Source organism: Delphinus delphis, chromosome 3 (assembly GCF_949987515.2).
Source record: "Delphinus delphis chromosome 3, mDelDel1.2, whole genome shotgun sequence".
NCBI classification, from domain to species: domain Eukaryota; kingdom Metazoa; phylum Chordata; class Mammalia; order Artiodactyla; family Delphinidae; genus Delphinus; species Delphinus delphis.
The window spans coordinates 140,966,975-140,992,681 of NC_082685.1; the positions used below are offsets into that span (position 1 = coordinate 140,966,975).

At 37.2% G+C, this 25,707-nt stretch overlaps 1 protein-coding gene across 3 annotated transcripts in view; it reads left to right on the forward strand.

The window, feature by feature from the left end:
- RICTOR (RPTOR independent companion of MTOR complex 2) overlaps positions 1 to 25,707 on the forward strand; it is a 127,519-nt gene that overhangs the window by 63,143 nt on the left and 38,669 nt on the right. For all 3 annotated transcript variants that reach the window (XM_060009562.1, XM_060009563.1, XM_060009564.1), the window contains 7 exons: positions 10,886 to 10,953; positions 13,846 to 13,913; positions 22,111 to 22,193; positions 23,268 to 23,355; positions 24,085 to 24,175; positions 24,288 to 24,354; positions 24,501 to 24,581. In XM_060009562.1, the coding sequence (XP_059865545.1) occupies positions 10,886 to 10,953; positions 13,846 to 13,913; positions 22,111 to 22,193; positions 23,268 to 23,355; positions 24,085 to 24,175; positions 24,288 to 24,354; positions 24,501 to 24,581 (546 nt within the window). The remainder of the gene's footprint in view (positions 1 to 10,885; positions 10,954 to 13,845; positions 13,914 to 22,110; positions 22,194 to 23,267; positions 23,356 to 24,084; positions 24,176 to 24,287; positions 24,355 to 24,500; positions 24,582 to 25,707) is intronic.

Below are 25,707 nucleotides of genomic sequence, written 5' to 3' on the forward strand. Positions count from 1 at the left end.
ATTGTATATAGGCCTGGTTTTTATTCCTATATAATTGTGCAGCAGATTAGTAAAGCCTTTGTGTAAACGAAAAAACCTCAAAAAGAATATGGTAGATATTTAAGTACACGACTATATTTGCATAAGTTCTTTAAAGCCACAAATGTTCTTTTTTTCCTTAACAAGATCCCCCTAAAGTATCATAGTGATTGAGAGCATAGACTTCAGGCTATACGGATCTGGTTTTGGATTTTTGTTCTGTAACCTACTAGCTTTATGATTTGGGGCAAGTTATTAGCCTCTCTTGGACCCATTTTTTCCTAGGTAAAATAAAAGTCATGATTTTTACCTTAAAGAATTATTGTGAAGAATAAATACTATAATAATAATAGTAGTAGTAGTAATAGCAGCAACTAACACTCTTGTAAAGCTTATAATGAGTTAGGCAATATTTCCAGGTGCTTTACATATATTCATTCTAATCTACATAAATGTTGTATTTAGTACCTGGCACATAATAAGTATTCAATAAATACTGATTGCCTTGGATATTAATCATTATCATCTTCTACTTTATCATTATCTTCATCCTAGAGTCTGCTGTTACAAGAATATTGTCTTTAGTTTTATTAATTATATTTATAAATTTTCACTCTAACTTGATAACTTTGGTTTGTCTTTTCCACCTACAAAGGAGCTATTTTCATTGCTACTGTCTCGTTAGGCCCAAATCTTTCTTCTGTTAAAAAAAAAAAATCCCTTTTAAAATCTACCCTGGCTTCTATTTCTATAATCTGTAATATATTTTGACCTCACACAGGAAAAAAAAAAGGTACATTTAATATGATAATGTTATTAGAATAGGCAGTCAGTAAGGATTGTAAAATTGTAATTTTAATTTTTTATAGTAAATTTTAAAAACAACGTATTTTTTAAACTTCAGAGTAGGATAGTGTAGTTCATAGCATCTGCTATGGAAAACTAGAAAAGTTGAATAATTATGGAAATCATATATTTAAAGCAGTATAGAGCTGTGAAAGCAATAAGGACCAGAGGGAGTGAAAAATCTAGAGATGCCCTTGGGGGCACTGTAGATTTAGGCCACAGGCTAGAGGTTAAGAATATGACCTAGGCCTAGGTAGAAGACCAGACTATTTGGCAGGCGAATGTGTATGTGGAGTGACAAGCCTAGAGATGTGAGAAGCCCGCAGATCAAGTCTGATTTACCCTTCTAGAAGTTTGCTGAGATAAGAATCTGTGGAGAGCAGAAGTTAAAATGTTTCCACTGAGGAAAACACAGTGGAATAGGCTATGGTCTCCTGTGCATAGGACACAGAGGCTTCCCAGGAAGGGGGTTCATGGGCAGAAGTGGAAAGACCTCTAAGAAGTAGTGAATTTACACTGATTATATGCAGTTGCTTTTTTTTCCCTGGGGTCACTTACTGATCAGGACATAATTAGAAGTTGAAAATCCAGGTACGCTTTTCCTAGGACCTGAAAAATCAGAACAGCTTTTGGCAGTTATGTAGTATTCAAGTAACAAACTGGGTATTTCATAGCCGATTTCCTGTTCTTGACATGTCCCAAATTCGGAAGTAATTGTGGATGAGTGCCTAAAGATCTAAGTTCAAAACTTATGAAGTGTGTAGAAAAAATCCCCAATTTCTCACTGCTAAGGAGAAAAAAAAAAAACTTGCTAAAGTCTCTTGAAAGTTTTGGAGATCCATACTTTAGAAACACAAGAAAACCAGGGGTACACTCAAATCTTAACAAAATTGCAGCATAGTTTAACTCAGTTGGTGACTAGGATAAGCTCATCAGTCCCTTTAATCTACCTGACTAACAGAGGAAAGGATAAACCGTCTCTGATGGAGATAACATCACTTGGAACCTTTAATAAAATTTACAATGTCTAACATTCAGTCAGAAATATGATTGAGTGTCATACAAAAAGACATGAATATGTAACTGAAAACTCAAAAGAAAAGAAATTCCATAGAAGCATGTCTACAGGTGATCCAGATGTTACAGCTAGAGGGAAAAGACTTTAAAACAAGCATGATTAACTTGTTAAGGAAAATGGAGAAGAAGAAAATAGATGAAATAATGGAGAATTTCACCATATAATTGCAGTGTGCAAAATGAATCAAATGGAACTAGTGCAGAAAAATATAAAACCTGAAATTCTGAACTCAGTGAAATTAAAAATCCATTTTGGATGAGAAGATATCATTAGTAAATTGAAATAAAAGTCAATAAAAATATCAAGTAAAACATTGGGGGCAGGGGAAGAGAAAGGAAATGAACATAACAAAAGGGATAAAACATAATTGTTGTCTTTGGAGAAGAGAGAGAAAATGAGCAGAAGCAGATATCCAAAGAAGCAGTGGTCAAAACTTTTGTTTCTAAAACTGATGAAACTTCATAAAGCTCAGAAAACTCAAGATAATACAAAGAAAACAACATGTACACACATCATGGTAAGGTTGTCAAAAACCAAGATAAATAAAAATCTTAAAATCAGCTTGAGATAAAAGACTCTACTTTCAAAGGAACAACTCTGACAGCTGATTTCCCAACAGAAATAATGGAACCAGAAGACAGTAGAATGGCATATTTAGAGTGCAGAAAGAAAATAATGTCAACCTACCTAGAGAAAATGTCTTTCAAAAACAAAGGTAAAATAAAGATTTTATAGACTAAAGAAAAATGACCCAAGGAAATTTAAAGAAACACTATTCTTTCTTCGATTCCTTGCCTTTATGTCATGAAGACAGTAAAGCAGCCTATGGTGAGGCACACGTGGGAAGGAACTGAGACCTTTTGCCAACAATTAGCACGTTGTGAGTAAACCATCTTGAAGCAGATTCTACAGCTTCAGTCAAGTCTTGAGATGACTGCAGCCCTGATCAATATTTTGACTACAACTTTATGAGGCACCCTGAGCCATAACTGCACAATTAAACTCTTCTAGATTCCTGACTCACAGAAACATTGTGAGATAATAAATATTTATTGTTTTTTAACAAATGAGACAGAGTACAGGAAGATGGTGGAAGAGTAAAACATGGAGATCACCTTCCTCTGCACAGATACACCAGAAATATATCTACACGTGGAACAACTCCTACAGAACACCTACTGAACGCTGGCAGAAGACCTCAGGCCTCCCAAAAGGCAAGAAACCCCCCACGTACCTGGGTAGGGCAAAAGAAAAAAGAATGAACAGAGACAAAAGAATAGGGATGGGACCTGAACCAGTGGGAGGGAGCTGTGAAGGAGGAAAGGTTTCCACACACTAGGAAGCTCCTTCGCGGGTGGAGACTGTGGGTGGGGGAGGGGGCAAGCTTCGCAGCCGCGTAGGAGAGTACAGCAAGAGGGGTGTGGAGGGCAAAGCGGTGAGATTCCCGCACAGAGGATCAGTGCCGACTGGCACTCACCAGCCCGAGAGGCTTGTCTGCTCACCCACCGGGGCGGGCAGGGCTGGGAGCTGAGGCTCGGGCTTTGGTCGGAGCGCAGGGAGAGACTGGGGTTGGCGGCGTGAACACAGCCTGCAGGGAGTTAGTGCACCATGGCTAGTCAGGAGGGAGTCCGGGAAAAAGTCTGGACGTGCCGAAGAGGCAAGAGACTTTTTCTTCCATCTTTGTTTCCTGGTGCGCGAGGAGAGGGGATTAAGAGCGCTGCTTAAAGGAGCTCCAGAGACAGGCGCGAGCCGCGGTTAACAGCGCGGAAACCAGAGACGGGCATGAGACGCTAAGTCTGCTGCTGCCGCCAACAACAAGCCTGTGTGCGAGCACAGGTCACTCTCCACACCTCCCTTCTGGGCAGCCTGTGCACCCCGCCACTGCCAGGGTCCCGGGATCCAGGGACAACTACCCCGGGAGAACGCACGGCACGCCTCAGGCTGGTGCAACGTCACGCCGACGTCTGCTGCCACAGGCTCGCCCCACATCCGCACCCTTCCCTCACCTCGGCCTGAGTGAGCCAGAGCCCCCGAAGCAGCTGCTCCTTTAACCCCATCCTGTCTGAGTGAAGAACAGATGCGCTCCGGCGACCTACATGCAGAGGCAGGGCCAAACCCAAAGCTGAACCCTGGGAGCTGTACAAACAAAGAAGAGAAAGGGAAATCTCTCCCAGCAGCCTCAGAAGCAGCAGATTAAAGCTCCACAATCAACTTGATGTACCCTGCATCTGTGGAATATATGAATAGGCAATGAATCATCCCAAATTGAGGAGGTGGACCTTGAGAGCAAGATTTATGATTTTTTCCCCTTTTTCCTCTTTTTGTGAGTGTGTACGTGCATGCTTCTGTGTTAGATTTTGTCTGTGTAGCCTTGCTTTCCCCAGTTGTCCTAGGGTTCTATCTGTCCTTTTTGTTTTCCTTTTTAAAAACATTTTTTTCTTAATAATTATTTTTTATTTTAATAGCTTTATTTTATTTTATCCTTTTTTCTTTCTTTCTCCTTTCTTTCTTTCTTTCTCTCTTTCTTTCTTTTCTTCCTGCCTCCCTCCCTTTCTCTCTCTCTCTCTCTTGCTTTCTTTCTTTCTTATTTTTTCTCCCTTTTATTCTGACCCGTGTGGATGAAAGGCTCTTGGTGCTGCAGCCAGGAGTCAGTGCTGTGCCTCTGAGGTGGGAGAGCCAACTTCAGGACACTGGTCCACGAGAGACCTCCCAGCTCCACATAACATCAAACGGTGAAAATCTCCCAGAGATCTCCATCTCAACACCAGCACCCAGCTTCACTCAACGACCAGCGAGCTACAGTGCTGGACACCCTATGCCCAACAACTAACAAGACAGGAACACAACCCCACCCATTAGCAGAGAGGCTGCCTAAAATCATAAGTCCACAGACACCCCAAAACACACCACCAGACGTGGACCTGCCCACCAGAAAGACAAGATCCAGCCTCATTCACCAGAACATAGGCACTAGTCCCCTCCACTAGGAAGCCTACACAACCCACTGAACCAACTTTAGCCACTGGGGACAGACACCAAAAACAACGGGAACTACGAACCTGCAGCCTGCAAAAAGGAGACCCCAAACACAGTAAGATCAACAAAATGAGAAGACAGAAAAACACACAGCAGATGAAGGAGCAAGATAAAAACCCACCAGACCTAACAAATGAAGAGGAAATAGGCAGTCTACCTGAAAAAGAATTCAGAATAATGATAGTAAAGATGATCCAAAATCTTGGAAACAGAATAGAGAAAATGCAAGAAACATTTAACAACGACCTAAAAGAACTAAAGATGAAACAGGCAACGATGAACAACACAATAAATGAAATTAAAAATACTCTAGATGGGAAAAATAACAGAATAACTGAGGCAGAAGAACGGATAAGTGACCTGGAAGATAAAATAGTGGAAATAACTACTGCAGAGCAGAATAAAGAAAAAAGAATGAAAAGAACAGAGGACAGTCTCAGAGACCTCTGGGACAACATTAAACGCACCAACATTCGAATTAATAGGGGTTCCAGAAGAAGAAGAGAAAAAGAAAGGGACTGAAAAATATTTGAAGAGATTATAGTTGAAAACTTCCCTAACATGGGAAAGGAAATAGTTAATCAAGTCCAGGAAGCACAGAGAGTCCCATACAGGATAAATCCAAGGAGAAACATGCCAAGACACATATTAATCAAACTGTTAGAAGTTAAATACAAAGAAAACGTATTAAAAGCAGCAAGGGAAAAACAACAAATAACACACAAGGGAATCCCCATAAGATTAACAGCTGATCTTTCAGCAGAAACTCTGCAAGCCAGAAGGGACTGGCAGGACATATTTAAAGGGATGAAGGAGAAAAACCTGCAACCAAGATTACTCTACCCAGCAAGGATCTCATTCAGATTTTATGGAGAAATTAAAACCTTTACAGAGAAGCAAAAGCTGAGAGGGTCCAGCATCACCAAACCAGCTTTACAACAAATGCTAAAGGATGTTCTCTAGTAGGCAAGAAACACAAGAGAAGGAAAAGACCTACAATAACAAACCCAAAATAATTAAGAAAATGGGAATAGGAACATACATATCGATAATTACCTTAAATGTAAATGGATTAAATGCTCCCACCAAAAGACACAGACTGGCTGAATGGATACAAAAACAAGACCCATATATATGCTGTCTACAAGAGACCCACTTCAGACCTAGAGACACATACAGACTGAAAGTAAGGGGATGGAAAAAGATACTCCATGCAAATGGAAACCAAAAGAAAGCTGGAGTAGCAATTCTCATATCAGACAAAATAGACTTTAAAATAAAGAGTATTACGAGAGACAAAGAAGGAGAGTACATAATGATCAAGGGATCGATCCAAGAAGAAGATATAACAATTGTAAATATTTATGCACCCAACATAGGAGCCCCTCAATACATAAGGCAAATACTAACAGCCATAAAAGGGGAAATCGACAGTAACACATTCATAGTAGGGGACTTTAACACCCCACTTTCACCAATGGACCGATCATCCAAAATGAAAATAAATAAGGAAACACAAGCTTTAAATGATACATTAAACTAGATGGACTTAATTGATATTTATAGGACATTCCGTCCAAAAATAACAGAATACACATTTTTCTCAAGTGCTCACGGAACATTCTCCAGGATAGATCATATCTTGGGTCACAAATTAAGCCTTGGTAAATTTTAGAAAATTAAAATTGTATCAAGTATCTTTTCCGACCACAGCACTATGAAACTAGATATCAATTACAGGAAAAGATCTGTAAAATGTACAAACACATGGAGGCTAAGTAATACACTATTAATAACGAAGTGATCACTGAAGAAATCAAAGAGGAAACTAAAAAATACCTAGAAACAAATGACAATGGAGACATGACAACCCAAAACCTATGGGGTGCAGCAAAAGCAGTTTTAAGAGGGAAGTTTATAGCAATACAATCCTACCTTCCGAAACATCCCAAATATACAACCTAACCTTGCACCTAAAGCAATTAGAGAAGGAAGAATAAAAATAACCCAAAGTTAGCAGAAGGAAAGAAATCATAAAGATCAGATCAGAAATAAATGAAAAAGAAATGAAGGAAACGATAGCTAAGATCAATAAAACCAAAAGCTGTTTCTTTGAGAAGATAAACAAAGTTGATAAACCATTAGCCAGACTCATCAAGAAAAAAAGGGAGAAGACTCAAATCAATAGAATTAGAAATGAAAAAGGAGAAGTAACAGCTGACACTGCAGAAATAAAAAAGATCATGAGAGATTACTACAAGCAACTGTATGCCAATAAAATGGACAACCTGGAAGAAATGGACAAATTCTTAGAAATGCACAACGTACCAATACTGAATCAGGAAGAAATAGAAAATATGAACAGACCAATCACAAGCACTAAAATTGAAACTGTGATTAAATAACTTCCAACAAACAAAAGCCCAGGACCTGAAGGCTTCCCAGGCAAATTCTATCAAACATTTAGAGAATAGCTAACACCTATCCTTCTCAAACTCTTCCAAAATATAGCAGAGGGAGGAACACCCCCAAACTCATTCTACGAGGCCACCATCACCCTGATACGAAAACCAGACAAGGATGTCACAAAGAAAGAAAACTACAGACCAATATCACTGATGAACATAGATGCAAAGATCCTCAACAAAATACTAGCAAACAGAATCCAACAGCACATTAAAAGGGTCATACACCACGATCAAGTGGGGTTTATTCCAGGAATGCAAGGATTCTTCAATATATGCAAGTCAATCACTGTGATACACCATATTAACAAATTGAAGGAGAAAAACCATATGATCATCTCAGTAGATGCAGAGAAAGCTTTCGACAAAATTCAACACCCATTTATGATAAAATCCCTGCAGAAAGTAGGCATAGAGGGAACTTTCCTCAACATAATAAAGACAGTATATGACAAACCCACAGCCAATATCGTCCTCAGTGGTGAAAAACTGAAAGCATTTCCACTAAGAACAGGAACAAGACAAGGTTGCCCACTCTCACCACTCTTATTCAACATAGTTTTGGAAGTTTTAGCCACATCAATCAGAGACGAAAAGGAAATGAAAGGAATCCAAATCGGAAAAGAAGAAGTAAAGCTGTCACTGTTTGCAGATGACATGATCCTATACATAGAGAATCCTAAAGATGCTACCAGAAAACTACTAGAGCTAATCAATGAATTTGGTAAAGTAGCAGGATACAAAATTAATGCACAGAAATCACTTGCATTCCTATACACTAATGATGAAAATCTGAAAGTGAAATCAAGAAAACACTCCCATTTACCATTGCAACAAAAAGAATAAAATATCTAGGAATAAACCTACCTAAGGAGACAAAAGACCTGTATGCAGAAAATTATAAGATACTGATGAAAGAAATTAAAGATGATACAAATAGATGGAGAGATATACCATGTTCTTGGATTGGAAGAATCAACATTGTGAAAATGACTCTACTACCCAAAGCAATCTACAGATTCAATGTAATCGCTATCAAACTACCACTGGCATTTTTCAGAGAAGTAGAAAAATAAATTTCACAGTTTGTATGGAAACACAAAAGATCCCGAATAGCCAAAGCAATCTTGAGAACGAAAAACAGAGCTTGAGGAATCAGGCTCCCTGACTTCAGACTATGCTACAAAGCTACAGGAATGAAGACATAATGGTACTGGCACAAAAACAGAAAGATAGATCAATGGAACAGGATAGAAAGCCCAGAGATAAACCCATGCACATATGGTCACCTTATCTTTGATAAAGGGAGGCAGGAATGTACAGTGGAGAAAGGACAGCCTCTTCAATAAGTGGTGCTGGGAAAACTGGACAGCTACATGTAAAAGTATGAGATAAGATCACTCCCTAACACCATATGCAAAAATAAGCTCAAAATGGATTAAAGACCTAAATGTAAGGCCAGAAACTATCAAACTCTTAGAGGAAAACATAGGCAGAACACTCTATGACATAAATCACAGCAAGATCCTTTTTGACCCACCTCCTAGAGAAATGGAAATAAAACCAAAAATAAACAAATGGGACCTAATGAAACTGCAAAGCTTCTGCACATCAAAGGAAACCATAAACAAGACCAAAAGACAACCCTCAGAATGGGAGAACATATTTGCAAATGAAGCAACTGACAAAGGATTAATCTCCAAATTTGCAAGCAGCTCAATAACAAAAAAACAAACAACCCAATCCAAAAATGGGCAGGAGACGTAAATAGACATTTCTCCAAAGAAGATATACAGACTGCCAACAAACACATGAAAGAATGCTCAACATCATTAATCATTAGAGAAATGCAAATCAAAACTACAATGAGATGTCATCTCACACCAGTCAGAATGCAAAAAATCTAGAAACAATAAATGCTGGAGAGGGTGTGGAGAAAAGGGAACATTCTTGCACTGCTGGTGGGAATGTGAATTGGTTCAGCCACTATGGAGAACAGTATGGAGGTTCCTTAAAAAACTACAAATAGAACTACTATATGACCCAGCAATCCCACTGCTGGGCATATACCCTGAGAAAACCATAATTCAAAAAGAGTCATGTACCAAGATGTTCATTGCAGCTCTATTTACGATAGCCAGGAGATGGAAACAACCTAAGTGTCCATCATTGGATGAATGGATAAAGAAGATGTGGCACATATATACAATGGAATATTACTCAGCCATGAAAAGAAACAAAATTGAGCTATTTGTAATGAGGTGGATGGACCTAGAGTCTGTTATACAGAGCGAAGTAAGTCAGAAAGAGAAAGACAAATACCGTATGCTAACACATATATATGGAATTTAAGCAAAAAAAATGTCATGAAGAACCTAGGGGTAAGACAGGAATAAAGACACAGACCTACTAGAGAATGGACTTGAGGATATGGGGAAGGGGAAGGGTAAGCTGTGACAAAGTGAGAGAGTGGCATGGATATATATACACTACGAAACGTAAAATGGAAAGCTAGTGGGAAGCAGCCGCATAGCACAGAGAGATCAACTCGGTGCTTTGTGACCACCTAGAGGGGTGGCAGGGAGGGACACGCAAGAGGGAAGAGATATGGGAACATATGTGTATGTATAACTGATTCACTTTGTTATAAAGCAGAAACTAACACACCATTGTAAAGCAATTATGCTCCAATAAAGATAATAAAAAAAAAAATGAGACAGACTCAAAGGAAGGTTAAAGTGAATCCTTAAAAGGAAAGTGATCCGAGACAAACAAGGAAATGCAGGAAGGAATGAAGCGTGGCAAAAAACGTACACATGACAAAATGTAAAAGACTACTCATTGTCTAAAACGATATTTGTAATGTCTTAGGTATTTTAAATCATTTTAAAATTAAAATTCAGGCCACAGTAATGCAGTCAGCACAAGGCTGGGCCAGGGGGGTTGGTAAATGAGATACAGTGGTTTAAGTTCTAAAATGAGTGAGCCTAACAGTGTTGCTATATACAAGGACAATACACGAAAATAATTTGGATTTCCTTATACTAGTAAGAATGTTCAGAAATAGGCAAAACAAGTCATAGTGTTAGAAATCAGGATAGTAGTCCTGTGGTGAGAACGAATGGGAGAATAAGGAGGCTTTGAGGATTATAGGGAACGTGCTTAGTTTGAGAAAATCCATCAAACCTCACATTCATGATTTGTGCACTGCTTAATATGTATGTTAAACGTCAGTTTAGAAGTTCAGAAATTCAGTTTGTACATTTAAAAAAATCACTCAAATATATTCCTTGATGATGAGTTTGAAGAAATAAGTCTCTCAAGCAGTGTACCCAGTTAGAGATACAGAGAAGTGGAATTAATTTTAGCTTGTTACAGGAAGAATACATTTTATAATAAGGACTCTTTTTCTTCTTCTTTTTTTGCCTTTTCTTTTTATTAGCGAATTTTAGCACCCTATACTGATTTTCACTACAGACATAGTCCAGATACAGCTGAAGGACAGCTTAAGTAAGTACCATGCGTGTTACTGTTAAAACTTTTAGATTTGCCTGATTGTACGTAGAGCCAGAGAAAAATGAGTTTAAGTAAATTTCCTATTTCATGGAGTTATAGTTCTCTCATAATTAGCTGTGGTTTAAAAAATTAAAAGTAAGCATCGGGAAATTTAAAGACTTGGAATTAGTTTCTTATTTTAAAAAATGTAAGATATGTAGGAGTAGAAACCTCGATCTTTAATAATTTTTCTATTGTACATGTTTTTAGCACAATTACATTGAAAGACTAAAAGAATTAATTGTGAGTAGAATGAAGAGCGGCCTAAATTGAGTAAGCAGAAAAATATACTGTGTAGAATTTTGAGAGTAAGGTTCATAGGGAGGTAAGAGGAGATAGAGTAAAGATTATTTTCTAGAAATGAGGCAGGATAATTTTCAGTTTTTCTGGAGAGAAATGCACATGTTCACTAGGTATTCTGGGATAACTATATTTAAATTGATTTATGGATCAAATAATGAACTTGTTGGTGAAGATTTTGCCGCTGACACAGTTCCAATAAATATGCTATCAGGTGTAGCATAGTAGGATTGTTGGATTGTAGACACACTTATTTTGAGAGATAGTATGTTTTTAAAATTCCTCACTAAGTTTGGGAACATTGTGAAATGGGCATATTTTTGTTGTTTTTCATTTTTCTCCTGAATTAAAAATAGTGGTTTCATATCTTTAATCACCTCCATCACTGTGGACTCATTGCATGCTAACATATCATGACCTGAGCTAAGAAATTAGAATAGTCATTCTCTGTTTAAGACTTCTCAGACCTTATTCTTGCTAACTAAGTTATGAATTGGGATTCTTAAGCCCCTTTCTTGGCTTCTCCTATCACACTTGGGCATGCTCTTTATTGATGAAGAATGTATGCATTTTCTATTGCTGCATGACAAATGACTACAAATATAGCAGCTTAAAATAACATCAGTTTATTAGTTCACAGTTCAGTAGGTCAGAGGTCTGGCGTGGTTCTTATCTGGAAGTTCTGGTGAAGAAGCCATTTATTTCTGGGCTCACTCAGATTGTTGGCAGAATTCACTTCCTTGCTATTGTACAACTGAAGTTCCTGTTTTCTTGCTGACTGTCAACTGGGGCCTACTCTCAGCTTCTAATGACCACCCTCTTTTCCTGGCACATGGTACTCTCCATCTTCAAACACAGCAGGAATTCCTTGAATCTTTGTGCTTTGAATCTCTCTGACTTTTTCTTCTGCTTCCAGCTAGAGAAAGCTCTCCAGTTCGATCAAGCCTACCAGATGATCTCCGTATCTTAAGGTCTGCCGGGCTATATAACATAAACATAATCACAGTCATGGCAATGATATCATATTCACAGGGATCCAGGGATTAAGACCTAGAATCTTGAGAGGATAGGGGCATTTTTAGAATTCTGCCTACCAGAATAAGCAAGAGACGAACCTGGATATTTTTTAGAGTTGAGGAGGGGGGAGTACATTCCACCAAAATCCTTTCTTTTCTGTTTGGTTCAATACTTTGCTTTCCTTAAGTTTCTGGAGTATGGGCAGTTTCTGGAGCATGAGTACATTATAGCTAGGGAATAAGGAAATGGGTGTTTTTTTTTTTTTTTTTTACAATACTACTAATTTATCAAATAGGTTAGAGATTGGATTACCAGGCAAACAGTATAAGTATGTCACAAACATTTTTAAGAGAAGGAGCACCAAAAGCTTAATCACACAGTTGTCTGATTCTCATTTCTTCCACCAACCCCCTTCCCCATTTTAGTTTCTGTTATAGTGTCATGTTGATTAGTACCACAGAGCTTAGTGTGGTTGGTTTGTATGTGTGGGGGATGTTTTTAACTTTCATTTCTCTTTTGTAAACTATCTGCTTGCTTACCATTCTTCAATTTGATTTTTCTGTCATTGTTCTTTATCCCTTCTGTTTTTTTCTTTCCCAGTTCTCTGGATTTCTGTATTCTCACAACTGTTAAGAACTTTAACATTAGGGAAGTAAAAAAGATGGCACAGAAAAAAAAATGGACTGTTTACAGGGTAGAGATGGTTGAGGTGGCATAAATAAAGAGTACAAGGTTGCTATTAAGTATTAAAACTGGCCGTAGACCATATATGGAATATGTTTAACAATGTAAGTAATACTGTTGGTTAATTAATTGTCATAAACTATTACATAGAAGGGAACAAGTGAGATGATTGGATACCAATTATAAAAGAAGAAAGTAGCTGGTAGTAGGCCCCAGCTGACAGAAAGAAAACAGAAACCTCAGTTGTATAACACCAAGGAAGTGAATTCTGCCAACAACCTGAATGAGCTTAAAAATGGATCAATAATAATATCTAGTTATTTAATAATATCTCGGTGAATATCTGAGTTGTTGAGCTTGCTTGGTAGAAATGCTCAAATAAATTTGGGACAAGATTTTTGAAGTAAAGAGAATACATGTCGTAAAAGTAAGAGGTTTATGTGGTAATTTTCTTTGCTAAGGGGCAGTATTTTGACAGAGATGCTTATTAAGCAGGCTGGTGTTGTCTCTAATGCTCAATTAAAGGTGTTAATGAGCTACCTAAGAATAGTTTTCAGAAAGAGCAGGAAAAGAAGAACTCAGTGGGAAAGCGGAATTTATAATTTGTTTTAAAAGATATTGTGAATTTTAAATGGGGGGACGCGTGATCAGTACATAACTGGGTAATTTGCTTTGAGGTAGATCTGATCTTTATTTTCTTTTAATATATTGTTGAATTTCCTATGTAAATATTTAAATGTTAAGTAATGATAGCTCTTATTCTGATATAGTGGTAGGAAAAACTCACTTTTTATTTTAACATTTAATTTCTTTGACACCCCCCCGCCCCCCCACCTCACCCAACAGAGAAGACAGAGAAGCAAGGTTTCTAGCAAGTAAAATGGGAATCATAGCAACATTCCGGTCATGGGCAGGTAAGTTCCTCTGTGCTGCTTTATAACATCCAATAAGAAAAGCTTGGCTATTTTTTCAAATGTTAAATTATTATTGTAGCATCTGCTTTAGATGTTAACCTAGTCTTTCTTTATATGTTATCATTAGAACCAAGAGGGGTTTGTACACAAGTCTTAAAATTGACCATTTGTAAGTCAATATGCTAATGATAACCTGGGCATTAAAATAAACTTAAACAAGATCTATACCAAAAAAAATTTTTAAGAGTGTTAGTTGAATATGTAACTAAAGTTTGTTCCTAAAAATGTAATGTAGAATGTCATAAATACCAAATAAGCAAGATAGGCCATTAGTAATCCCAAATTACATTCTTTTTCATTATGGTTTATTACAGGATGTTGAATATAGTTCCCTCTACTATATAGTAGGACCTTGTTGTTTATTTTATATATAGTAGTGTGTATCTGTAAATCCCAAACTCCTAATTTATCACTCCCCCACTCCCTTTCCCCTTTGATAACCATAAGTTTGTTTTCCCTGTCTGTGAGTCTGTTTCTGTTTCACAAATAAGTCCATTTGTATCATATTTTAGATTCCACATATAAGTGATATTGTATGGTATTTGTCTTTCTGTCTGACTTACTTCACTTAGTATGATGATAATCTCTAGGTCCATCATGTTGCTGCATATGGCATTATTTCATTCTTTTTATGGCTGAGTAATATTTCATTGTGTGTGTGTGTGTGTGTGTGTGTGTGTGTGTATCTCACATCTTTATCCATTCATCTGTTGATGGACATTTAGATTGCTTCCATGTCTTGGCTATTGTAAATAGTGCTTCAGTGAACATTGGGGTGCATGTATCTTTTATTTATTTATTTAAATTTATTTATTTTCATGTTTTCTTTTTTTTGAATTTTATTTTATTTTTTTATATAGCAGGTTCTTATTAGTTATCTATTTTATACATATTAGTGTATATATGTCAGTCCCTCTCGCAATTCATCCCCTCCTCGCCCCACTTTTCCCCCCTTGGTATCCGTACGTTTGTTCTCTACATCTGTGTCTCTATTTCTGCCTTGCAAACTAGTTCATCTGTACCATTTTTCTAGATTCCACATATATGCGTTAATATACAATGTTTGTTTTTCTCTTTCTGACTTACTTCACTCTGTATGACAGTCTGCATGTATCTTTTCAAATTAGAGTTTTCTCTGGTTATATATCCAGGCATGGGATTGCAGGATCATGTGGTAACTCTACTTTTAGTTTTTAAAAAAACCTCCATACTGTTTTCCATAATGGCTGCACCAATTTACATTCCCACCAACAGTGTAGGAGGGTTCCTATTTCTCCACAACCTCTCCAGCATTTATTATTTGTAGACTTTTTAATGATGGCCATTCTGACTGGTGTGGGGTGATACCTCATTGTAGTTTTGATTTGCATTTCTCTAATAATTAGTGATGTTGAGTATCTTTTCATGTGCCTATTGGCCATCTGTATGTCTTCTTGGGAGAAATGTCTATTTAGGTCTTCTGTCCATTTTTTGATTGGGTTGCTTCTTTTTTTGTTATGAGTTGTATGAGCTGTTTGTATATTTTAGAAATTAATCCCTTGTTGGTTGCCTAATTTGCAAATATTTTCTCCCACTCCATAGGTTGTCTTTTCATTTTGTTTATGGTTTCCTTTGCTGTGCAAAAGCTTATAAGTTTCATTAGGTCCCATTTGTTTATTTTTGCTTTTCTTTTCTTAAAATTTTTATTGGAGAATAGTTGATTTACAGTATTGCATTAGTTTCAGGTGTACAGCAAAGTGAATCAGCTATACATATATCCACTTTTTTTTTTTTTTTTTTTTTTTTTTGCGGTACACGGGCCTCTCACTGTTGTGGCCTCTCCTGTTGCGGAGCACAGGCTCCGGACACGCAGGCTCAACGACTATGGCTCACGGGCCCAGCCGCTCCGCGGCATGTGGGATCTTCCCGGACCGGGGCACGAACCCGTGTCCCCTGCATCGGCAGGCGGACTCTCAACCACTGCGCCACCAGTGAAGCCCTTTTTTTTTTTAGATTCTTTTCCCATGTAGGCAATTACAGAGTATTGAGTAGAATTCCCTCTGCTATATGGCAGCTTATTATTAGTTATGTATTTTATATGTAGTTGTGTGTATATGTCAGTCCCAATCTCCCAGTTTATCCCTGCCCCACTCTTATCCCCTTGTAACCATAAGTTTGTTTCCTACATCCATGACTCTACTTCTGTTTTTGTAAGTTCATTTGTAACCCCCTTTTTTTTCTAGATTCCACATATAAGCGATATCATATATTTGTCTGTGTCTGACTTACTTCACTCAGTATGATAATCTGGATTCATCCCTGTTGCTGCAAATGGCATTACTTTGTTCTTTTTTTATTGCCGGTAATATTCCACTGTATATATGTACCATGTTTCCTTTATCCATTCCTCTGTTGTTGGACATTTAGGTTGCTTCCATGTTCTGCCTATTGGAAATAGTGCTGCAGTGAACATTGGGGTGCATTCCTTTACACTAACAATGAAAGATCAGAAAGAGAAATTAAGGAAACAATCCCATTTACCATCGCAACATAAAGAATAAAATACCTAAGAATAAACCTACTTAAAGAGGCAAAAGACCTGTACTCAGAAAACTGTAAGATATTGATGAAAGAAATGAAAGGTGACACAAACACATGGGAAGATATACCATGTTCTTGGATTGGAAGAATCAATATTGTGAAAATAACTATACTCCCCAAAGCAATCTACAGATTCAGTGCAATCCCTATCAGATTACCAATGACATTTTTCATGTAACTAGAACACAAAATCCATATGAAAACATAAAAGACCTGAATAGCCAAAGCAATCTTGAGAAAGAAAAATGGAGCTGGAGGAGTCAGGCTCCCTGACTTCATACTATACTACAAAGCTACAGTCATCAAAACAGTATGGGACTGGCATAAGAACAGAAATATAGATCAATGGAACAGGATAGAAAGCCCAGAAATAAACCCACTCACCTATGGTCAATTAATCTATGACAAAGGAGGCAAGAATATACAATGGAGACAAGACAGTCTCTTCAATAAGTGGTGCTGGGAAAACTGGACAGCTACATGTAAAAGAATGAAATTAGAACACTCCCTAACACTCCCAAATGGATTAAAGACTTAAATGTAATGCTGGACACTATAAAACTCTTAGAGGAAAACATAGGCAGAACACTCTTTGACATAAATCACAGCAAGATCTTTTTTGATCCACCTCCTAGAGTAATGAAAATAAAAACAAAAATAAATGCGATCTAATTAAACTTAAAAGTGCACAGCAAAGGAAACCATAAACAAAACAAAAAGACAATCCTCAGAATGGGGGAAGATATTTGCAAATGAAGCAACCGACAAGGGATTAATCTCCAAAATATATAAACAGCTCATGCAGTTCAGTATCAGAAAACCAGATAACCCAATCAGAAAATGGGCAAAAGATCTAAATAGACATTTCTCCAAAGAAGGCATACAGATGACCAAAAAGCACATGAAAAGATGCTCAATATCACTAATTATTGGAGAAATGCAAATCAGAACTACAGTGAGGTATCACCTCACACTGATCAGAATAGCCCTCATTAAAAAGTCTACAAATAGGGCTTCCCTGGTGGCGCAGTGGCTAGGAGTCCTCCTGCCAGTGCAGGGGACACGGGTTCGGGCCCTGGTCCAGGAGGATCCCACATGCAACAGAGCAACTGAGCCCGTGCGCCACAGCTACTGAGCCTGCGCTCTAGAGCCCGCGAGCCACGACTCCTGAAGCCTGCGCGCCTGGAGCCAGTGCTCTGCAACTAGAGAGGCCACCGCGATGAGAAGCCCTTGCACCACAACGCAGAGCAGCCCCCGCTCGCCGCAACTAGAGAAGGCCCGCGCGCAGCAATGAAGACCCAACGCAGCCAAAAATAAATAAAATTAATAAATAAAATTAAAAAAAAAAGTCTACAAATAATAAAGGCTAGAGAGGGTGTGGAGAAAAGGGAACCCTCTTGCACTGTTGGTGGGAATGTAAATTGGTACAGCCACTGTGGAGAATGGTATGGAGGTTCCTTAAAAAACTAAAAATAGAACTACCATATGACCCAGCAATCCCGCTACTGGGCATATACCCGGAGAAAACCATATTTTCGCTTTTATTTCTATTGCCTAGTAGTCCAATATTTCTTGAAAAGAGGGATTATACATGTTTTACCTTTCCATGGAATAAAAAGCAAACATTTTTCTTAAAATAATAACAGCACTAAATGTGTTATTTTGTATTAATGATTACCTCTTCTTTTTTTAAAAAAAATGTATTATTTAATTTTTGGCTGCATTGTCTTCGTTGCTGCATGCAGGTTTTCTCTAGTTGTGGCGAGCAGGGGCTACTCTTTGTTGTAGTGCACGGGCCTCTCATTGCGGTGGCTTCTCTTGTTGCAGAGCACGGGCTCTAGGCACACGCCTCAGTAGTTGTGGCACGTGGGCTCAGTAGTTGTGGCTTGTGGGCTGTAGAGCGCAGGCTCAGTAGTTGTGGTGCATGGGCTTAGTTGCTACGCAGTGTGGGGGATCTTCCCAGACCAGGGCTCGAACCCGTGTCCCCTGCTTTGGCAGGTGGATTCTTAACCACTTCGCCACAAGGGAAGCCAACCTTTTCCTTCTTGACTTTGCAGAATAATTTAAGGGATAGCATACAAAGGAGTACAGCAATAAATAGAACAGGTAAATTTACTTGAACATTTCTGTATACTTAAGTAACCAGTTAACATCTTTTCCATAAAAATGACTATCCCAGCCATAGACTATCCCAGCCCTAGCCAATATATGTACAAGGACTTCCTCTGGCCTCTCACATGTTGGTAAAAATCCCAACCTTGCTATACCTCATGACTGCCTTTTTCGCCTTATCCTAATGGACAACCTAGGATTCTATGAGGGCTCAACCATCACACATCGTTTTTTATACTTTACTAGCCTCCACACACTCTTTCAACATAGAAAACCAACACAGTCCTCCTGCCAAGGTTAACTGTCAGTGCCCTTGCCTTAGAAATCACGTGTAACTTTATTTTCTGTAGCTACAGCTACCGTCCTTCACCATTCTTCAGCTTCCTTGCCGTTAAAGTGTTTTCTTTCTTCCCCCCAAGAATGAATTCTGTCCAACTCTGACCACCAGTACAGCCTAGCTACAGTCTTCTCATTCTCCCTACTGTAGACTCTGCTCTCCAGTCACTGTACCTCTAATCTCTGCCAGTCTCTTGTTTCTCTTAAACGTTTTTCTGCTGTGCTTCAGTTTGTCCTAGAGTCCTTTAATGCACTGATCCATCATTAGAAACTTAAAAGGTTGGAGTGTTCTTCCCTTCTATTGAAGTAAAAACTGGAATATTATTCAAGTTAGAATTCTGAAAACATTTTCTCACAAAAATAATTTCCTTAATAGTATTAGAGTCTGTGATACTGTGTTTGGGTTAAATGAGCTTTTGTATGTTTGTAATGTTATTTCTATCATATATTTCAAAATCCAAAAGACTGACTGAAAAATGAACTTTTAGAACACAGTTTCTTCTTGAGTTGCAGGAGCCTGTTTTCCCTATTAGTGCAGACTATGATTGCAGATTATTATCTTAATCTATAATCTCTCAAATTACTGTCAGACATCAAAGTTTGAGAAACACTATTTTGGTATTTTAAGTAAGTCTGTCTATTATGTTTTAGTTTGAATTTTGAACCTAAGTGCAAAGAGAAGATACATATTATTCATAAATATAAATATATGTGCTTAAGTAGAAGTAACAGGGAACTTCAGAATCCTATATGACTTTTTAAAAATGTTTTCCTTTACTTTTAAAAAATGTTTTCCCTAACATTTTATTATCAAAAATTTCAACTATACAGAAAAATTATACAGTGAACACCATATACTCCTACCACTTAGATTTTGCTCTATTTGCTTTATTACATATCTACCCATCTGCCTAGTCTTCTGAGAATTCATCAGTCCTCATGTTATTCTAATGCATTTTAAAGAAGTTGCAAAATTAAGTTCTCCTGATTCCTAAACACTTCAGCATGCACATTATTACCTAAAGTTCACTATTTGTTCAGGGTTCTTATTTGGTTATTTTTGTTTGTTTCTGAGGTTTTTTTGGGGGGGGGCACTTTGAGGTAAAATTTACCCCTTACAGTGAAATGCACAAATCTTGAGTCTGCAATTTGATGAGTTTTGACAAATGCTTATACCTGTGTATCCAAACTCTTTTTAGGATATAGAACATTACCATCATTGCAGAAAGTTCTCTCATGTCCCTTCCTAGTTAATCCCTGACCCCACTCCTGTAAGAAGCAACCACTGCTCTGTTTATTTTTTATCACAAATCATTTTTGCCTGTTCTGAAACTTCATTTAAGTGGAATCATAGTATATGTATACTTTTGTGTGTAGGCTTTTTTCACTCAACTTAATGATTCTGATTTCACTCAGCATAATGCTACTGATTCATGTTGTATATATCAATAATATGTTCCTTTTTATTGCTGAGTAGTATTCCACTGGGTAAATATATCACTGTGTTTTTAGCCTTCCTCCTGTTAGTGAATACCTGACCTGTTTCCAGTTTTTTTTTTTTTTTTGTGGTACATGGGCTTCTCACTGTTGTGGCCTCTCCCATTGCGGAGCACAGGCTCCAGACGCGCAGGCTCAGTGGGCATGGCTCATGGGCCCAGCTGCTCCGTGGCATGTGGGATCTTCCCGGACCGGGGCACGAACCCGTGTCCCCTGCATCGGCAGGCGGACTCTCAACAACTGCGCCACCAGGGAAGCCCCTGTTTCCAGTTTTGATCATTCTAAATAGAGCTACTATGAGCGGCATTGTAAAATTTTTTTTCAAATGTAAGCTTTGTTTCCTTTTGGGTAAATACCAGATAGAATTGCTGAGTCACAGGGTGGATATATGGGTTTTTTTGGGCTGTGTTGGGTCTTCGTTGCTGCACGCGGGCTTTCTCTAGTTGAGCAGGGGCTACTCTTCTTTGCAGTGTGCGGGCTTCTCATTGCAGTGGCTTCTCTTGTTGCAGGGCACAGGCTCTAGGTGCATGGGCTTCATTAGTTGCAGCATGCAGACTTAGTAGTTGCAGCGCTCAGGCTTCAGTAGTTGCGGTGTGTGGGCTCAGTAGTTGTGACGCAGGCTCTAGGGTGCATGGGCTTCAGTAGTTGTGGCACGCGGGCTCAGTAGTTGTGGCACGCGGGCTCAGTAGTTGTGTTGCGGGCTTTAGAACACAGGCTCAGTAGTTGTGGCTCACGGGCTTAGTTGATCCACAGCATGTGGGATCTTCCCATACCAGAGCTCGAACCCCTGTCCCCTGCATTGGCAGGCGGATTCTTAACCACTGTACCACCAGGGAAGTCCCGATATATGTTTAGTTGTATGAGAAACTGCAAGACTTTTTCTCAAAATACTGAAGCACTATTTTATACTCCTATCATGTAGGTATGTGAGTTCCAGTTGCTCTACATCCTTGCCAGCATCTGGTGTTATCAGTTTTTAATTTCAGCCACTCTAGTGGGTGTGTGACAGTATCTTATTTTGACTGTAATTTGCATTTCCCCAGTGACTAATGATATTGAACACTTTTGTGTTTATTGGCTACTTACTGATACATATCTTCTTTTGTGACATGGTGTTAATATGTTTAAAATTGTTTGAGTAAATTCTCTCACTTAATATTTTGATCCATTCAGTTTATTTGAAGTCTGTTGGTTATACTCGTCTGTGCATTCGTTAAGTTTGAGACTTAAACTTTTAAAAGGCAAATGCCAAGCAAAGTTTATCAGTTCAGGTTGAGAAAGTGTTAAATAAGCAAGACATTGTCTTATTCTCTCCAATATCCCTGAGAATCACTCATCAGCAAATGGGAATAATAGGCAGTCAGATTCATGAAACCTTTTTGGGTATGAAACAAATAGAAGAAGTAATTTAAAGGATAAAATTATTGATAACCTCTAATTAGTTGGCAAATTCAGAGAATGTTTGAAATATACTATCAATTATGATAATCAAATAGTGTAATAGTGTAATTTAGCATGGAAAAATGTCACATTTTGTATTATGGATACGTTACTATAGAAAATTTTTTTGAAATTCAAATCAGTTATTTTTTTTTCTTTTTATCTTTTTTAGGTATTATTAATTTATGTAAGCCTGGAAATTCTGGGATTCAGTCTCTAATTGGAGTCCTTTGCATTCCAAATATGGAAATAAGGGTAGGTAAAAGTTATGATTGTTTCATTCATGGAGTTTTAGTGGAGGAAATTAATTGGAAAAAGTTTATTTCAGGTAATGCTTTTTCCTCATGAATTGTTAATCTGTATCACAGAGCATTTTAAAAATACATGAATAAATATTTACTACTTAGTTGAACCCTAAGAATATAATATGAATCATTTGAAACACTGCTGTTGTTAGGAAGTAGGGCTGTATTAAAATTAGATTAAAAATATGAAATTAATTATGCTTTATTCAATAAAAAGTGCAAACAATACACAGGGGCATTCTCATTGTAAAAGGTTCAAGCAATATAGAAAAATATACTTAAAAAGTAAATATAGTATTTATGCAACTTATGCCTTCTAACTTGTGTTTTTATATGTTATGAGTAGTGGTTCTGATTAAAATTGGGGTATTTATATCCTTTTTTTAGACATAGTCCTAAGTTATTAGTGTATAGGAATTGCATTAAACAACTAAAACAAATTGAAATTAGAGGAAAAAAATGAACTCTTCATGTGGTTCTTCCTTTTCCTCTTTAATGTTTTTGTTTTAATTTTGTTCAAAGGGACAAAATTTGCCCCTTTGTTTCTTATTGTTAGTAGTAAATATTAGCTAGAGGTGCCTTGCTTAAAATGTGAACTAAAAATAAAAGCATTTAGACCATGGAAGGATGTAATTATAGATGGAAAGGTTCCAATTCAGTTGACTTCTTACTCAGCAAATGGTGAAAGAACATGGTCCTTTGAGTCTGGCCGACTGAGGTTTGACTCCTTTTTTTATTATTTATAGCTCCATGACCTTGGGCAAATTATTTTTAACCTTTAAATGTATTTCTTCATGTGTACAGTGGGGATAATAAAAGATTTATTGACAAGATTACATCATGTATATGTAGTAAGCATTCAGTAGTTATCTCTTCTGTAATATAGGCCTGATAATGGTAGTTTTCTAAAATACAGTAGTTCTGTTTTTATCGATTTTTTAATCTGTGAATAGGACATTTAAAAAATTGCAAACAAAGATTTATTCCATAAAAACAAATGAACTGTATTTATTTGTACTTGCAGCGAGGTCTCCTTGAAGTGCTTTATGATATATTTCGTCTTCCTCTACCTGTTGTGACTGAAGAGTTCATAGAAGCACTGCTCAGTGTAGGTAAGTATTGAAGTGCATTCACTACTCATATATTGTAATTTTTTAAATGGATTATCTAATGGAGACAGAGTTCCTCAAAGGAAAAATACTGAACTAAATATCATTTTCTTACTGCATATTTGTGGCCTGAAATTAATATAAAAATAAAATCTCAGATAAATTTCTAAAAAGAAATTTAAATTTCTTCTCCATCACCCTAGCTTCTGAAACGAGCAGTGAAATTCATAGAAGGATGGACTAAGAAAGGAAGAGAGGAGTTAATAAGAAACCTTATGTGATTCTCACAGTGGATTATTTGATTCTTGTTATTTTATTTTAGCCCAAATGACTCTGAGTCCCTCAGTGAAGGAAGTTAAATCTGTGTTCATTTACATAAATCGTTTTTTTCTGTATGCCTTCTTGAGTCTTTTTTTTTGCGTTACGCGGGCCTCTCACTGTTGTGGCCTCTCCTGTTGCGGAGCACAGGCTCCGGACGCTCAGGCTCAGCGGCCATGGCTCACGGGCCAAGCCGCTCTGTGGCATGTAGGATCTTCCTGGACTGGGGCACGAACCTGTGTCCCCTGCATCAGCAGGCGGACTCTCAACCACTGCGCCACCAGGGAAGCCCTCTTTTTTTTTTTTTTAACGAACGTTTAAGAAAATTATTTGTAGCCTGCTTAGCTGATGGTTATTTGAAGTGTTTCATTGGTATATTATTTTCTTCTAACTATCTAAATTTAACTATTTTAGATCCAGGTAGATTCCAAGACAGTTGGAGGCTTTCAGATGGTTTTGTAGCAGCTGAGGCAAAAACTATTCTTCCTCATCGTGCCAGATCCAGGTAGACTTTAGATATAGAAATAGTTCACATTTATTACAATTACTATTTTTATGTTAAATTTTGTGGTGTATGGAACAATATTTAAATTTTTCTGTGCCATGCTTATTTCCAGGCCAGACCTCATGGATAATTATTTGGCACTGATACTATCAGCATTTATTCGTAATGGGCTTTTAGAGGTAAGAGTTATAAACCTTATTTTATTCTATTTTATTTATTTTATTTTCTCTAACAGAATTCTTTCAGAGCAACAAACATATATGATGCATAATTGTATTCATATATAATATTTTGCAACTATGATATTTTCTTCTTATTTTCAAAGGGTTTGGTTGAGGTGATAACAAACAGCGATGACCATATCTCAGTTAGAGCTACCATCCTTTTAGGAGAGCTTTTACATATGGTAAGTTTAACAACTTCTGATTATGTTTCATACTATTAATGTTTTAATTTATGAAACAGGCTCTTTTAACGACTTACTTTGCATTATCTCAAAAAAATAAGTTTACATTTATTTGAATGTTTATCTTTGCATTACAAAGAACCCTTGATACTTTGTATCTTATATATATATAGGCTAGTTTTTTAAATGGAACAAATATAAAAAATACAGAGAACTGACTATTGCCTTTTTATACTCACTTTTGATGCTGACATTTTGAGTCCTAAAAGTCTTTCTCTTAGAATGACTTCCTACCTAAAAAGCATGAAATTACAAAACTATAGGTATTACTTCAGTCAGCTAAATAGAATTGATATATAATAGTCAGTGCCTGGATTTTAGAAAACTTTGTGGAAAAAAATCTAAACATAACTGCCTCATTAGAACACATACTTCTCTGTAAACTTGTAGGTTTAGGTTTAGAAGGTGGGAATCTGTTTTTCTGGCCACGATTTTATGACATCAGTAACTTCTGGAAACAAGGAGCTAGCAAAGTAATCTGATCATTCTCTACTCCCACCAGATCAAGCAGTGAGGGTACTCTGATTATTTGCAAATTAGAAATTTATATTTCTGTCACCAATTAGTTAATAAACACTAAATAAAAAGAACCACTTTAAACTCATTAAGTAAACTTATGGCAAATCTTTTAAAATTATGTTATGGTTTATTATTGGCAGAATATTTTTTGTTTTTGTAGTTGTTTTTGGTCCCCTCCATCACCAGGGTTTTTTTTCTACATAGCAGTTGGGCTTTGTGAGTGAGCAAAAGAGAATTAAACAGAGTTTAATGATAACTGTCTTGTTTATCAGTGAATTATTTAGCCACTTGCTCTGTTTTCCTTCAGTCTGTCTATGAGATAATTAAGTAATATTGCAGAATCTCAGGTGTGATTATTTTTATTTTAATTAAGATATCATTTCTGTAAGGATATCAATATCTAGAATTATTTGTCTTTATGTGAAGGAATCTCTTTAATAAATTTCATCCATTCCCTTCCCCCATACACCAGAATTCTGTGATTCCCTTGAAATATAAAAGCTAGTCATTTTGAGTATAGCAGTGTTAGTTCATTGCTTGTTATTCT